Source organism: Eurytemora carolleeae, unplaced genomic scaffold, assembly GCF_000591075.1.
Source record: "Eurytemora carolleeae unplaced genomic scaffold, Eaff_2.0 scaffold254, whole genome shotgun sequence".
NCBI classification, from domain to species: Eukaryota; Metazoa; Arthropoda; class Copepoda; order Calanoida; family Temoridae; genus Eurytemora; species Eurytemora carolleeae.
In genome coordinates, this window is record NW_019396145.1 from 89024 (window position 1) to 104352 (window position 15329).

At 30.9% G+C, this 15329-nt stretch overlaps 1 protein-coding gene and 1 long non-coding RNA gene across 2 annotated transcripts in view; one reads left to right on the forward strand and one right to left on the reverse strand.

Annotated features, from left to right (window-relative positions):
* LOC111696308 (limbic system-associated membrane protein) overlaps positions 1 to 14835 on the forward strand; it is a 28852-nt gene extending 14017 nt beyond the window's left edge. Inside the window, exons 4-14 of the mRNA XM_023465879.1 lie at positions 490 to 555; positions 936 to 1262; positions 3016 to 3096; positions 4641 to 4721; positions 5656 to 5710; positions 5809 to 5870; positions 8052 to 8179; positions 10035 to 10098; positions 10624 to 10712; positions 13278 to 13359; positions 14411 to 14835. Of these exons, the coding sequence (XP_023321647.1) occupies positions 490 to 555; positions 936 to 1262; positions 3016 to 3096; positions 4641 to 4721; positions 5656 to 5710; positions 5809 to 5870; positions 8052 to 8179; positions 10035 to 10098; positions 10624 to 10712; positions 13278 to 13359; positions 14411 to 14547 (1172 nt within the window). The 3' untranslated portion in view covers positions 14548 to 14835. The remainder of the gene's footprint in view (positions 1 to 489; positions 556 to 935; positions 1263 to 3015; positions 3097 to 4640; positions 4722 to 5655; positions 5711 to 5808; positions 5871 to 8051; positions 8180 to 10034; positions 10099 to 10623; positions 10713 to 13277; positions 13360 to 14410) is intronic.
* Positions 3103 to 5868, reverse strand: LOC111696309 (uncharacterized). The gene is made up of 4 exons (XR_002764049.1): positions 5783 to 5868; positions 4658 to 4725; positions 4340 to 4435; positions 3103 to 3282 (listed from the first exon to the last, which is right to left on the reverse strand). It is a non-coding gene; the product is annotated as an uncharacterized LOC111696309 (long non-coding RNA).
* Positions 14836 to 15329: the final 494 nt, after the last annotated feature.

Genomic DNA, 15329 nt, shown 5'->3' on the forward strand with positions numbered 1-15329 from the left:
AGATTTTAGAAACGATGTGTTCTATTTCCTTAGAAGGTTCTTTTTGATTCTATTTCCTCCTTTTTCCTTGGTTTCATAACCTTCAGGAGGTTTCACCATGGCTGCATTTCCTCCGTGAGGTTCCCAGAGTTTCCCATTGCTAATTCTTGTGATGGGAAATTGTTATTCCTGGCTTGAGTCATTATATATTTTGATTTAAGTAAAAAAACACTATTTCACATGAACAATAAGAATTACACAGAATATTGAAGACAAATAGAACCGATGGGAAAAGATAAATTGTTTATCGGGGAAAATAATCATTAATCATAACAGAGCACAGACTTAAATAAAATTGAAACAAAATAATGATATTGAACACAAGTTTAGAATGGAAGGAAATAGAATAAGAAAAGTATTAAATTCTAAATCAAATAATTTTACAAGAACCAACAAAAAAATAATTGTACTTTCTTGTTCCATGTAAATATTAAATATAAACTGTTTAAGATGGAACCTGTCTTATTATCTCATATATACAAGCTAAGGATGCAGGATCTTATACCTGCCAAATTGGTAAGAAAATAATCACAATAAACTTAAACTTTATATATTATATTATATTTATTTGAAATTAATTTATTTTATAAAATAATTAAAGATGCTAGAATTTATCTAAATTTAATTTTTTTAAATATCCAAAGATGAAAGAACATGGAACGACTTTGTGTTTAATTACAAATTAAACAATTGAAAAATTGAATTAATATTTCAACAACACTTTTTAAGTCTCAAAAGAATTTTTTTAAATTTTTTAAAATTTTATTTTGTCTCGTTCTTGTAATTATCTTGAAATAACTTTATTATACTTTTCAGAAATTTTATTTTTAGTCCATTTTCATTTATTTAAAAGTAAAAATTAACTACTATAACAGTTTTAAATGTTATTGTTTTAGAGACAAAGGATCAAAAGAATTTGGTTTGGATTGAGCACAGTTTACTGATAGAAACCCCAGCAGTTATATACTTCTCACAGCCTTCTATTACAAGTATGGCAGGGGAGAGTGTTAAACTGTATTGTAAAGTAAAGGGTAGTCCTCCCCCTAAAGTAGTCTGGAACCTGGAGACTAGAGATATAAACGGACTAGCGCATACAACTAGTCCTTGTGGTACTATCCTTTACCTAAATAATCTGACACGCAGCTACTCTGGAAACTATACCTGTACAGCTAGTAATGGAGTGGGTCAACCTATCTCCAGCCGGACTGAGCTTAGAGTATTCTGTAAGTGCTCTTTTATTAGTTATAATAATTCTTAAAACCCAAAAATAGGAATAGAAAGAAGACTTAGGTTTTGATTTAAAATAATCCAATTAAAATGAAACACAAGAAATTGTGCAGTTAACACATTTTCAAGCTACTGGTAATTGCTTTAAAACAACATAAAAACATATTTCATATTTAATGGATCTCATTTCATACGCAGATTTGTAAATTTTTATCTAAAATAAAACTAAAAGTAATATACATTATACATAATATCTAATAAACCCGTTATTTACATGTTCCGCCTACGCAGAGGGAAAGACCAAAATATTATTCAGCCAAATATTCTAATTCAGTTGTGGATTACCTTTAAGCGGGCACTAAGGTCAGGTGTAAAGTAACAAAATCACGATTTTTTAAAATCTACTTTTTTTGCACTAGCTTTGGAACACATAGTTCTTTTGGTCCCACCATTTACCCGTCCTTTGTCGTAAATTACGATATTAACTAATTTCCCTTTAAAAAGGGGCCCACTCAACTTATTATCTCAAATAGCTATGAACATTACCGTGGTTCTCCCGAGTTACCCAATCAAAATTTGAGGCAAATCGGTCAAGGTGTTCCTGAGTTATGACGGACAAACAAACAACAGTGGCGTAAATAAGGGCGGTTATTGGGGTTACTTACCCACCTAGAATCCTTGGGGTAATTACCCCCCCTAGAATCCTTGGAGTAATTACCAATCCCCCCCCTAGAATCTTGGGGGTAATTACCAACCCCTAGATTCTTGGGGACACAAACATCCCCGTTTAGTAACTTGATCTCCATTCTCCATGTCCATGATTACCATTAAAAGAATAAATGTAAAAATTTGTTTGGCACTTCGCGCAAATAATCTTACTCAATCAACTTAAAACAAGGTTTTTAATGCAGTAGCGTACTTGCACTATATGTCAAATTAAGTATATAGCTCTTCCTGTGGGGGATAAAATTTGAAAAGATCAAGATTATTAAGAATAAAAAGAAAAAAAATTTAATATAGTGAAATTAACATATATACCTAGTGCATTGACGACAAGAAAATTTTAGAAATTAGAAATTAGAATATAAACAAATACAAAAAAATTTTCAAAGTTTTGCAGAGTAGCTTTTCTAAAGAATTAAAAAAGTTACATCTTTTTCCTCTTAGAGTAAAACTATTATTTTTTATGTAACTTAAAATAAATTCAGTTTTTTATAGATCTTTGCAGTTAATGTAAAACAAATGACTATAATGAAGGGTATAAAACAAGGTGAAAGGTAGGAAATGAAGCCTTTATTTGATGGAGTTTGTAAATGCCAGAAATGAGTGGAAAATGCAAATCAAACCAAACTAAAACCAGCAATTTGATATACATCATGATATTTTTCTAGGGGGGTAAAAAAAATTCGAGGGGGGGTAAAAAAATTCTAAACATTTACCTCCCCCTACAGAATCCTTATTTACGCCCCTGCCTCAATACTTTTGAGTTATCAATGATCTGAGCTCATTGCAAAAGAATATTCCAATTTGCTAAATTTCTCGTTTCTGATTGGTAGCGGTCGGAATTTTTTTGGACTCTCATTAGATAAAACCGCAAAAGTTAACCAATAAGACTCTAGTATATAAGGGTTGAGGAAACGGTTTGCAATAAACCTCCGTGGTTAGATGATACGACTGAGCTCTAAAGAAGTAAGAATATCATTCAAATAATAAGTCCATGCCATGTTTAGATGATTGTTTAATGTTCAGATGGACCCCAGATACAGGTGGATAGAGAGGTTGTTTACTCTCAAGAAGGATGTACTGCGCACCTCGTTTGTTTTGTATCAGGTAAATGTACTGCAAACTTTGTTTGTTTTGTAACACGCAAATGTCGTTCAGAACAAGCCCCGCGAACTGATCGCCATTGCCATCTAATTCGCAGAATGACCGCTAGCCAATCAAAATCATCTCCGTGCCTCAAGCTACGTCTCCATAGTCCAGGTCTCCGCAACTCCACGTCCAGCATGCTTATCTCTAATGACAAATATTTGGCTATTACATCCAGCAAAAACAAAAAATTCGAAAAATCTCAACATGATAACATTTTATTTTGACGATACATAACCAATTTTTATTCAAAAGTTTACTTTAATTGAGATTAAGGCTTTTATTTTAATTTTTACAGTATATTCTACAGTTAATAATCACAAAATATCCAATGTATTTCCAAAATGTGGTCTGTCTATTTTGTGCTTTCAATATTACCAGAGGTATAAAGAATTTCGTTCAGATTTAAACAATTTTGGTTTAATCTATATATGAATTTAGATTGTCTGGGTGTCTGTTTGTTTGTGTTTAGTAAACGTCAAAACGGCTGAACCGATCGGGCCCAAATTGTGTGGGGGAACTCACGTGACCCCAGGGAAGGTTTATGAATTATCAAAATTTTAAAATTTGTGTTTAAAAGTTTTTATTTTTGTAAAAATTTGGAAATGCGCGAAAAAATATTATGATATCCGTATTTTTTTTTATTTTTTTATACTGTAAAAAGAGAAATGCTCAGAGATAAAGCCAGGATTAAAAGTTGAAATAGAAGATAGGCGCGAAGCGCCCTAAAAGCCTAGTCTTTATTTATTTTGCCTGTTAGTCTGGGTGTTGTGTAGGATCTCAAGTGACCCCAGAGAAGGTTTATGAATGATCAAAATTTCAAAAATTTGTGTTCAAAAGTTTTTTATTTTTGTGAAATTTTAAAAATGTGCGAAAAAATATATTTGAAATCCGCAAACTCTTTTTGTTTTTGTTTTATACCGAACAAAGAGAAGATGCTCACAGAGGGGCGCGAAGCGCTTCAAAAGCCTAGTTTAATAAAATTTAAATCTGGACGAATTTCTTAATATTTCCGGCAATATTGACAGCACTAAAAGAGATCACTTTTTAAAAATGACTGGACTAGGAGACTTTTGTGGTTTTTGTTATAAGATTTAGCCATGTGAAAGACTGATAACAGGTTGACGACTGAATGTCACAAATAAATTCAGAGTTCAAAGACGACTTTTTAGTCGTCTTGCTACTGTCATGTTTCGTGGGACACCTTATCTTATAGTAGAAGAGCGAAGACGACAGTGTTCTACACTTTCCTTGACTGTAGGTCCTGGTTGTACACCTTGTTTTTCTGAGATCGACATTTCTAAATAATTATCTTTTAGGTTTTTTGAGGGTTTTAATATCTTGACACTTTTGTAAAATTTGCTTATTCTTAATTTAGAAAGTTACACAAAATAAATTATGTGAAATAACGTCAAGTTCTCTGTAACTCTATTTTTTTCTTTTTCTGCATATTTTGAATTATTTATGAACGGTTTGTTTGAAAAGAAATGATATTGAATATCCAGGATATCCTGCTCCTCACCTCAAATGGTTCCAAGACACACTTCTCATAGTTCCATCGGGAAACATAATCAGCAAATCCACAGGTTTCTTAAAGAATTTGGTCGTTGTATTTATTCTAAATTAAAATTATAATTGCTGCATGCGTACTTAAAATTTAAAATTAGTTTAAAAGACCCATGCAATGCAGTACACGGAGATAACGGGACAGAAAAAGACTTTAGAAAATGATAATAAAAAATTGCGATTTTCTTTCTGATAGTTAAATAATAATTTGGTTCTGGGATATTCTATTAAACCAGATTTAGACTAAAACCAGAGCACTAATGTATCTATCTAGCCTAAAAGATATAAGACTACCAAAAACTGTCAACAAAGAAGCTTAAAACAGCATTTAAAACCCATCTAAAATAAGTACATGACAAAATATCAATTTAATTTAACTTCCTAAAAACCTCACCCCCTTATAGAATAAAATTTAAAAGTACATACACATCTATTGGAAGATAAAGAGTAACAAAGTAAAAAAGTATATACAGTGAGGAAACAAGTTTTAACAGCTACTTTCAACATTTCTAGGGAGGGACAAACTTGTGATATTTTAAACTTAGATTACTTTATCTATCAGAATTCATAGTTTGAAATATCTAAGGTTACGACATGGGGTTGCAGAAATATACAAATTAGAAAATCATACAGTGAAACCCTTAATAACGAATACATCGAAAGAATTCATCAAATGTCGTATTCTTCACTTTCTGATAACGGAATGTTGCAGATATTTAGTTGTTTAATTAAATGATTATATTGAACTCTTTAAAACTGTTCCCGCATATTCATGGCTATTTATTTATTTTCGCAATTACTGAAATTTACGTAATATAGTATAAAACTCATTGAAAAATTGTCAAGACGACATTTGATAAATTCTTCCGATGTATTCGTTATTAAGGGGTTCACTGTAGTTTGTGGCAAAGACTCAATTCCTTTTCCAAAAAGTAAAGAAAACTTGATTTTCAGGAAGTCGACATGAACTTCAACTAACAGCTCTCAGTTTACAGGGCAAACACATGAGGCAAAACAAACAAAGAAAATATATAAATTAAACAAATTTTAAGTTGAAGTTTCAACATTATCAATTTTTTACCGTTCCGCATTGTTTTGTTGTTGAAGGTATATAAACTGTACTGCTTCTAATAGTGTGTCAACAGCTACAAAAAGGATACAAATTTCAGGTAGTATTAGACCTTATCTAAATACAAAAAGGCAGAAAAAAAGCATAACTGTAAAATCGTAACACGATTTTTTGTATTTTTGGGGGGATTTTTTCAGTCGTCCAGTTTTAAAGTGTGAACAAAATCAACCATTATTTGGAAAGTGAATGTAAATATATCTAAAGTGATGTGCGGGAAAAATAGAACACTAATAATAGAAGGACCAAAAATATAAAAAAAACAATATAACTACCAAAAAATATAACCCCCCCCCCAAAAAAAAAACAAAAAAAAACATAATCAATTTTTTTATTATTTATTTTTTGAGGTTAAAATTCAAGCCTTTAAATCCCTCACTATTTTCGGGATTTAAAGAACACAACAACGCTTGGATATTTGCCATACATGCAACTATAGAACATAACAAAAGTATTCATATTAAAAGAAATCAAAGCAATGAATAAAAAATGATTTATTCTCAAAAAATCATTAGCAAAACCGCACTCTAACTTAAAAAAATTCTTAAACTTTTGCTAATTCAATAGTAAATAAAAAATGGAAAGTCTGGTGTGTTATTTTTGAAAAAAATGTAAAAAAAGGTATGTGTGCCATTTAAAAAATAAGATTACACCATCCAAGGTTTGTATGAAACAAATTGTTGAAGAATCTAGGGACAGAAGAATATTAGCATTAGTCCTCCATTGTACAATCAAAGCTGTGAGATCTCAGAAACATTGTTAGCTGTAATGTTGACACAGTTCTACACTTCTTTTTTATCAATTTTATTCCAGCAAAGAAAACAAAATAATTAATATACATATACATTACATATATATATAACATATTGACCTTCTTGCGCAAATACTTTGGATTTGGAACATATACTTCTTTAAATCCAAGAAGAAACAAGTGCTATTCCTTTTTTAAAATCTACGTATGCAGGGCTACTGTTGCCCAGACAAAAGTTACATTTATACCCCGCCTCATTTCTCCCTCACCTGGGTCAGTGCTAGGGCTGGGCACGTTTCGACGTTTTTGAAATGGTTCCGTTCCGTTCTAGAACGAGGGCCTTCAGCTAAATCGTTTTTTTATAGTTCCGTTCTCATTCCGTTCCGTTCTCAGTAGAAGAACGGTCTTCCCGTTCCGTTCCATTCTTGACGTTCTTATTTAACGAACAGTTCCATCCCTCTTGTTCCGTTCTTAGTCAAAGAACGTTTCCATCATTCCGTTCCATTCTTAGTAATTGAGAAATATTTGAAAGTGGGTCCCATTAGATCAAACTTCAATTAAATTGTCATTTCTGGCTGTTTTCAGTAAAAAAAATCATTTTTTGCAAAATAAAAATAATTTCCTAAAATCTCATTTTCCATTTCGTTTTTCAAGTTATTGCCATTCCATTTTTTGCACTGCATTATCCATGTCTCAGAGCATCTTTTCCATGCTTTATATCTTTTCTGCTATGCCCTATTTGGTCGTGACACTCCAAAGAATTTCAGAAATATGTTTTTTTTCATGAATTTTCAACAAAATCGACAAAGTTATTTTTTTTAAATTTTCAATTATGCCTTCGAGTAGGGCTGGGTGCGTTCCTGGTGGAACGATCGTTCTTTGCCAAAAAATAACGGAATGATCAAGAAAGATCCCATCGTTCCGAAAAAAACGAGCGCTTCACCCCGGACTAACCAGAGTGAGTAACTTTATAAGCGGTTATAATCACTCTGCACAAAAATTAAGTGTTTTTATAAATTACCTAAAATTTAAGGTGCCCGCTGCCAATGTTAACAATCGAACAACAAAATAAAAACAAAAATCATGGTGTCGTCCCGGTAGAACCCTCCTGTATTTTACATATTGGAGGGGTTGTTAGGCCTGTATTGCAAAAAAGGAAATTATTAATTTGTCCTCGTAAAATATCAAAATGATCCCTCATTTGTAAGAGTATTTTTACAACAAAATGATAGTTGATTCTACATCAAAATTTTACTACGCCATTAAACCCCCATTTAGCTAAGGTAGACCATTAGAATCGGAAGTGGGGCTTAGGCTCTTCTGTTTCTGATAAGTTGGATTTGCGGACAACTACAGAGAAAGTGAATCGAGAACACTCACTAGAAGGAAAACTAAGATTTAGATTGCTTTGATAGGTCTATCACAACGTTAGAAACTCTTAAAATATTTAAATTTTTCAAAATTGTATTAAAGGTTTACCTGAGAGCCCATATTTGTACAACAGACTGGAATATCTGGGAAACTCTGAATATATGGTTCACTGGAGATACAGGGCATACTCAAAAATATTAAAGCACAGGCTAACCTACCGCCAGGTCAAGGTACAGACAGCAAATATTGTTTAGTAAGCTAAATTATCAAAATACGATTAAATTGCATATTCTTTTCGTTTTAAAGTTCTATATAATTTACAACGAAAGTCTGGTCATATTGTAAGACAAAAATTACAGAAAAAAAATAATTTTTCTAATCTTGTCAAAGAGGTAGATCATGTAGAAATATTGGGATGACCCCCCCGCCACCTTCCTAAAAACGATGAGAATGTGAATCTAACAGATATGAATTTATACACTTAAAATAAGTGGAGAACACCATTTTACAGAGATGCAAACCTTTCCTATTCCAGTTACTTTAGATTTAACGGCATTGCAGGAACATAATTTAGTTGCAGGCTGGGAACATAAGTTTCATACAGGGTGTCCCACGTCATATTGTATCGTTTATGGCTTAAAATTGTGATTTTCGTGACTGATCAGAAAATATAAAAAGAATGTATCATTTAAAAAATTGTGTACAGCTAATTTAAAAATATGCATGCAAAAAATACTAGGTTTATTGGAGTTTTATGTGGTAATTTTGGTTTTAACGCTTTTAGATAATTCAGTATGATATGGAACGCTCTGTATGAACATATTAAATTCTCTTACACACCTGTCTTACCCAAAAACAACTTTAAAGACGATCTGCAACTTTTTAAAATCAACCATCTAAAGTTCAGCGGCAGCAATAATAGTAAAAAGTGTACAACCTAGAATGTACGATAGTAAAGTGCACACTTTATTATTATTGTGCATTTTGTTTTTCTTTGTCTTCTTATTTACCCTATAGTTTCTCCCATATTTTACTTCAATATCCTCCTTCTTTTCCTTTTACTTTCTTTTTCTTTTTCCTTTTCCACCAATTTCATTTCTTTTTGCTTTCCCTTTCCCTTTCATTATATTAAGTATTGATTATTGATACATCTACAGGGTGTCCCACATCATATTAGACCGCGTCAATGGATCTAAATTACGATTTGGGGGATAAATCAGAAAATTTAAGAAGAATGAATCATTTCAATTTTTCAAAAAATTTAATAAGGCTAATGGAAATTTTTTCTTGCAAAAAATGCTAGATTTTTTGAGTATTATATGTGTATTTTTGCGTTAAAGATTGTCGAGAAAGTCTAATATGATATGGGACGCTCTGTATGTTAGAAAACTTTATGTCCTTAATCAGTATACACTAGAAGCACCTGTGGAATCCATTTTCAATTTAAAAGAAGAATGAATTTTAGATTTAGCTTCTTTAAGAACTTTTTTATTTATGATTAATAATACAGGGTGTCCCACGAAATATAAGAGTCGCAAGACGCGCCTTTGATCTTGGAATTTATATGTGACATTTTCATGTGACTTTAACATGTATGATTCTTGAAACAATAACTGCATAATTACCCTAGTCCTGGCATTTCAAAAATGTGGTCCGCATTTTTGAGATATTTAGAATTTCTTTTAGATTTCAGTTTTGTTAAATAAAACCAAAAACTCAGGTATTATTAAAATCACAAAAACGCAGACCACATTTTAGAAATGGCAGGACTAGAGGTATTTTGTGATTGTTATCTACAGAATTTTACTTCTGAAATTAGGTTGACAAATTAATGCAACAAATCAAAAATCAAAGACGAAGTTTAAGTCGTCTTGCGTATACTGCCATGTTTCGTAGGACACCCTGTATCCAAATAATAAATTATATTTCGTAGGACACCCTGTATCCAAATAATAAATTATATTTCGTAGGACACCCTGTATCCCAAATAATAAATTATATTTCGTAGGACACCCTGTATCCAAATAATAAATTATATTTCGTAGGACACCCTGTATCCAAATAATAAATTATATTTCTGCTTAGGATAATGAAAGTAACTCGGTTGTAGAGTTTGGAGAAAAGATTGTTGAAATTAAAGCCAAATTAGGTGAGTATGTTGATTAGTACAGGGTGTCCCAAAAAACATGGGAATTCAGTGACGAATTTGATACCGTCTTTTCAAATAATTCTTTGATTTAGTATTGTGATACCTACTGAGAAAGCTGTAATCTGTAAGAGTTTCGTCTGTTATGTTCACATTTTGTTTGTTTATGTTTTGACTGCAACCGGTTGTACTTAGTAAAACAAGAAAATTACAGTATACAAACAGAGTAAACTTGTCCGTATTCACTGTTCATCTTGCGGAGACATTATACACACATCTTTGCAGTCTTTTACCCTTTTCATTAAATAAACTCTAGCAGACATAATAATATTATGGCTTTTGAAATTAGGTATTACAATGCTAATTCATAACAAAGACGATATCGAATTCATCACTGAATTCCCATGTTTTTTGGGACACCCTGTATAATTGTGTATAAAAATATTGGCGCTTTCTATGTAAGCATGTGTTTTCCAGCAAATATATATCCAAATGTATAAATATTTCTGTAATTATCTATTTCTCTAGAGTATGGGTTAGAGAACGAGTGCGATATGGAACTTTACAGAAACCAGTCTTATACAATTCACAACCTAGAGTTCGGGGTTTATTATCAGGTAAGCCTGGTTATCAGGTTTGGGCCAGGTTAAATATATCGTTCAGTTTGGACCATGTAAAATATATTGTTGAGTTTGGGCCAGGTAAACTATGTGGTTGAGTTTGTCCCAGGTAAACTATACAGTTGAGTTTGGATTAGTTATACTATATAATTAAGTTTGGACCAGGTAAACACTATAGTTTAGTTGGATCAGGTACACCATAAAGTTAAGTTTGGACCAGGTATACTATATAATTAAGTTTGGACCAGGTAAACAATATAGTTGAGTTTGGACCAGGTAAACAATATAGTTGAGTTTGGACTAGGTTCACTATATAATTAAGTTTGGACCAGGTATACTATATAGTTGAGTATGGACCAGGTAAACAATATAGTTGAGTTTGGACCAGGTAAACAATATAGTTGAGTTTGGACTAGGTTCACTATATAATTAAGTTTGGACCAGGTATACTATATAGTTGAGTATGGACCAGGTAAACAATATAGTTTAGTTGGATCACGTACACCATAAAGTTGAGTTTGGACCAGGTATACTATATAGTTATGTTTAGATCAGGTAAACAATATAGTTGAGTTTTTACCAGGTAAACAATATAGTTGAGTTTGGACCAGGTAAACCATATAGTTGAGTTTGGCCCAGGTAAACCATGTATTTCAGTTCTGACCAGGTATACTATATAGTTTAGTTTGGACCAGGTAAACCATATAGTTGAGTTCTGACCAGGTATACTGTATAGTTGAGTTTGGACCAGATATACTATATAGTTAAGTTTGGACCAGGTATACTATATAGTTAAGTTTGGACCAGGTATACTATACAGTTGATTTTAGACCAGGTAAACCATACGATTCACAACCTAGTGTTCTGGGTTTATTATCAAGTAAGCCTGATGATAGTTTGGGCCATGTAACCTATTTAGTTTAATTGGGACAAGGTATATTATATATAGTTTTTTTTTGACCAGGTAAACCACATTGTTGAGTTTAGACAAGGTAAACCATAAAGTTGAGGTAGTAAACCTTTTCTTAGAGTTTGGATAACATGAACTATGAGTTTGGAACAGGGTAAGACATATATTTGAGTTTGGACCTAGTAATCCATCATGCAAACCATTTGGTTAGGTTTTTGGAAACAAAATACTGCAAAAACCTTATTTGTTTTCTGTTGAGAGAAAACTTAATTTATAATCCCTTTTGATAAAAAGAATTTTCAGTTTTTTATTAAAGTAGAGTTAAACATTTTTTTCTTAAAAATCTTTTTAAAATCATTTCTACCTTTTTCAACTGAAGCAAAGTTCTTATTTAGTTTGCCACAAACTCTTATTTTTTAATCCCTTTGTCTTTGAAACTCTCTGTCTTAGACTTTTAGATACTTAAAACTATAAATTATGTCAGATCAAACAATCTAAGTTTGAAATATCAATCAATTTCTCTCGTAGTTCAGTATTAAAAAGATAAGATCTATTAAATTGAGGTTGAAAGTGAATTTTGAGTTTGGCAGTAAACATGATTTGTGAGGATATTAAGCTCTTGATGTATTCAATGAAGAAAAGTAAATTTCCAATGAATATAGAAAATATTTTTCCGGCGCGGGTTCTGGTGCGTAAACTTGGATCTTCTTTTTATTATACACTTAAAGTAATGTGGGTCTCAAATCATAGATGTCATTTTGTTATTAAAATTAAGCACCCGCTGTAGTCAAAACTCATACTTTAATTAATTTAAGAGTTCGCTAAAAATACGCTGCAAAGATTAAAGAGAGATTTCAATATTTCTTGGAGCATTCTGTAAGATCTTTCTACTTTTTCTTCATTTAAATCATTTAAAAAATGAAAAGTTAAAAGACGCCAGATTTGAAAAGGTAGTTAATTTTTAAAAGTGGAGACTTTATTTTTAATTGCTCAGGAAAATGTACGAAATACACAATTACATAGTAAACGAAAATAAGAAAGGTGATAGAAATAAGAGAGCTACATAACAAATGAATGTTTGATTACTGTGATCTAATACGAGCAAAATTTGATAACTTTGTTAATTCGACGGATAAAAAATATGTATAAATATATAAAAGATATTATTTTTTAAATTTGTTGATCATGTAAAAAACGATAAAACATTCAAAAGTTGTTTCTTTTTATCATAAATTGCATAAATTCCATCATCAAAAGACGTTAAATTAGGAAAGGAAAGGTCATTAAAACCCAACATTTTTAATTTTACACTATTCTTTACAAATATTGCAGCCATAATGAAAGTAACTCGGTTGTAGAGTTTGGAGAAAAGATTGTTGAAATTAAAGCCAAATTAGGTGAGTATGTTGATTAGTACAGGGTGTCCCACATCAAATTAGACCGCGTCAATGGGTCTAAATTACGATTTGGGGGATAAATCAGAAAATTTAAGAAGAATGAATCATTTCAAAAAGTAATAAATTTACATTCTTTTTTTTACATTATATTATTAAACACAGTGAGTTGTTTATACTCGATGCAATTTGACTTTAACTATTAATCCCAAATGTTTTGCGGATTTCTTAAAATAGTTTATATTTGTAAATATTTAGATAAAGGTTGAGGCTTACAACGAGTATGGTTGGAGCCAACAGTCAAATCTAATATTAGAGAAAACAAATACAGAGTTTGTCGGTAAGTCAAGGGGTAAACTTTTCAGGAGGAAAGTTCTACTTCAATCACTTTATCACTGATGATAGTAGTAATAGATATGATAGAATTTTAGATATGATAGAATTTTAGATATGATAGAATTTTAGGGATGTTAAGTTTGTCAATTTAACCTTAGAGGAACAGTCGTAATCTCAGTGTTATTCTTACTTTAAAAGTGTTAAATTATGATATTGTTTCTATCGCATAAATCATAAGTCACTTTCGATAGTGAACCCACCATTGAAATAAATAATTTTTTTCAAAGAGAAAATACATTGATATGGAATATCACTTTCACTATTGATCGGATAACGCTTTTAATGGTATCGTTGTGAATCAGACATCCAACTTATTGAATGAGATTCACTAAAAATTAAGAGTTCAAATAGAAATATTACAACTGTATATAAATATTAAATGTTTTTTAAAATTTTAAATAGATTTGTAATCTGTTGCATCGAAGGATCCTCTTTTATATATTTCTTGGTCGTAACATTTTATTTGAAAAAAATGAGGTTTAGAAAAATCAATAACTCGGTCTTTATGTTGTTTTTGTAGATTAAAATAGTAAACATTAATTGTTGAGATGAAATATTGAAATCTTTTAAAATATGTATGAATTTATGATTTAAACATGGTAAACCTTTATAAAATCTGTCAAATTTGCAAGAAAACAATTTTATTTGGGAGGGGGGGGGGGGACATTGTGATTGTTTTGTTTTATATCAATGATTCGGGCTCTCTTTTGGGCCATCTTTAAATTTGATTCCAAAAATTAAGAATTTTGTGTTATGAATTCTCAAATAAGCGAAAAAATCATTTCATTAGTTTTATGATTTTTCAAACATGTTTTATGTAATCCCAAAATGAATTGCTCAAGGACAATTTTAAAGTACTTTCTTAATATTTCCTCATTTATTGGGACATCAGTAATTTATTTAGAAACATTATGCTAATTTGAATATATTGAGACATCAGTAATTTATTTAGAAACATTATGCTAATTTGAATATATATGTCTTTTATATTTTAGCTCGAAAGATTGAAACTACTATGACTGGAGAACTGAGCAGTGAAGCAGTCTGCACCAACCATATCTCTACAGATATTTTACTTAGACTATTTATTCACAGTCTTTTCATTAACTATTCATTAGTACTCTCATCATAATCTTTCATTTGATCAGTTTTATTATTAAACTTATATCCTTCGTACAACTGCAGGTTTATTGAATTTTCTCAATTCGTCTTCTGAAACTATATATGTCCTTTTAACTAATCATTTAAATAAAACACTGTACGGCCAAATATCAATAAAAAAGCCAATTCCAATATTTACTCTGATTATCCAAAGAACTGTGAAACTTGATTTTAGTCAAATTCGTAATTGTATAGAAAAAATTATTTGGTGTGACATTTTATATTTACACACAAAAACATTTTATATTTTGAGTTAACCTATAAAAAACAAAAAAAGTTGTAGATTAAAAATTAATATTTCAACAATTTTGATCATTTTGATTTTATATTTTTCTTTTTCCGACAGATTCGGTTAATTTTAATGAATATTTCCTTATTTGATCAGTGGCCGAATTTAAAGAATTTGAGCGGCGGTTTAAACCGCGGCTCAAATTCTTTAAATTCCATCTCAGATTGAATTAAAGGAACTCTCGACGTAATTTCAAATAATCATTCACTCTGAAAGTAATATTCCTGATTTACAACAAAACCCTCTAATTCTATGAATGAGAAAAAATAATGGATATATCCACATTTTTTAATCTGAAAGTTGATACTTAATAATTCTCTAAGAGATAGCACAGACAAAAGTCGTCTTCAGCAGAGAAAATGAAATAAATTGACCGAACTGAGCTCTTTTCCTGATAAAACAACGATATCTTCCTTATTGTTACTCAAATAAAGTTTATTCGGATACCGTTGTTTATTGGGCAT